General features: G+C 30.6%; 1 protein-coding gene across 1 annotated transcript; it reads left to right on the top strand.

Moving 5' to 3' along the window:
- Positions 1 to 34: 34 nt before the first annotated feature.
- LOC105556273 (putative nuclease HARBI1) lies at positions 35 to 725 on the top strand (the record flags this gene model as incomplete). The annotated part of the gene is made up of 2 exons (XM_012003358.1): positions 35 to 286; positions 374 to 725. Coding segments are annotated over 2 exons (444 nt in total), but the record flags the coding sequence as incomplete, so codon positions are not given.
- Positions 726 to 1,150: the final 425 nt, after the last annotated feature.

Genomic DNA, 1,150 nt, shown 5'->3' with positions numbered 1-1,150 from the left:
ATTTATCTTTGGTTAAAGGTCTGTAATTACAAAATTTGACATCGGCAAAGCAACTGCATGGCGAGCAGTGAGGAGGGTTGTCAAAGCCCTTTGTAAACATAGAAATTATTTTATTCGCTGGCCAAATCAAAGAGACACGGATGAAACCAATCAAAGATTGAGAATGCAATATGGTTTCCCTGGAGTTATTGGAGCTTTGGATGGAACACATATTTGTATACCTACTCCAGCCCGAGATGCTCAATCTTACATAAATAGAAAAGGAAGACATTCTATTCAATTACAGGTAGGTACATACACACACACACACGCGATTATAATAAATTTGATTAACAAAGTATTTTTTATTTAAAAAATTAATTATTCTGTTAAGGTGGTATGTAACGATAAACTGCAATTTTTGCACTGTTACGCTGGACTCCCTGGATCTGTGCATGATATGAGGGTCTTCAAATATTCAGGGTTGCAGCAAAGATGCAATGACGAATATTTTCCAAACAATACTCATATCATTGCAAATTCAGCTTATATGTATATTACAAAAACATATCATGGTACCATATAAAGATAATGGCCACTTAACTTGTGAAGAAATACATTATAATAAGATATTGTCTAGTACCAGAATGATAGTAGAGAGATCAATTGGTCTATTAAAAGGACGATGGAGATGTCTTCTAGACAAATTACCTATGCGGAGGACGGACTTGATTCCTTACTATATATTAAGTTGCTGTGTTTTGCACAACATTTGTTTGCTGCAAGATGATGACTTAGAATATCCAGTCATTATTAATGAGAACAGAAATGTAGAACAAGAGCCAATGGCAGTGAATGAATTATTACAAAATGAAGGGTTAATCAAAAGGGAAGGAATAAAAAATAATTTGAACATTTAGTTTCTAATTTATCTATAAGATTTTACTGTAATTTTTAAAATTAGCAATATAATACTGGACACAATAATTATATATGCAATATTAAAGGTCTTTAAATAAAAAATTATATTTATATAGATATATTATTTATTATCCACCTCCTTATTAACAGTATATATTTTTACATACTTTGAACAGTTTTTAAATATCTGACTACTATTAACTGTACAACTGAAAAGTAATTTATATTGAGATCATTCTTCATATAAACA

The sequence above is a fragment of the Vollenhovia emeryi genome, unplaced genomic scaffold, assembly GCF_000949405.1.
Source record: "Vollenhovia emeryi isolate VEMERY1.0 unplaced genomic scaffold, V.emery_V1.0 DF948930.1, whole genome shotgun sequence".
Lineage (NCBI taxonomy): Eukaryota > Metazoa > Arthropoda > Insecta > Hymenoptera > Formicidae > Vollenhovia > Vollenhovia emeryi.
The sequence above is the reverse complement of the archived record's forward strand: the minus strand, read 5'-3'. Positions and strand labels throughout refer to the sequence as shown.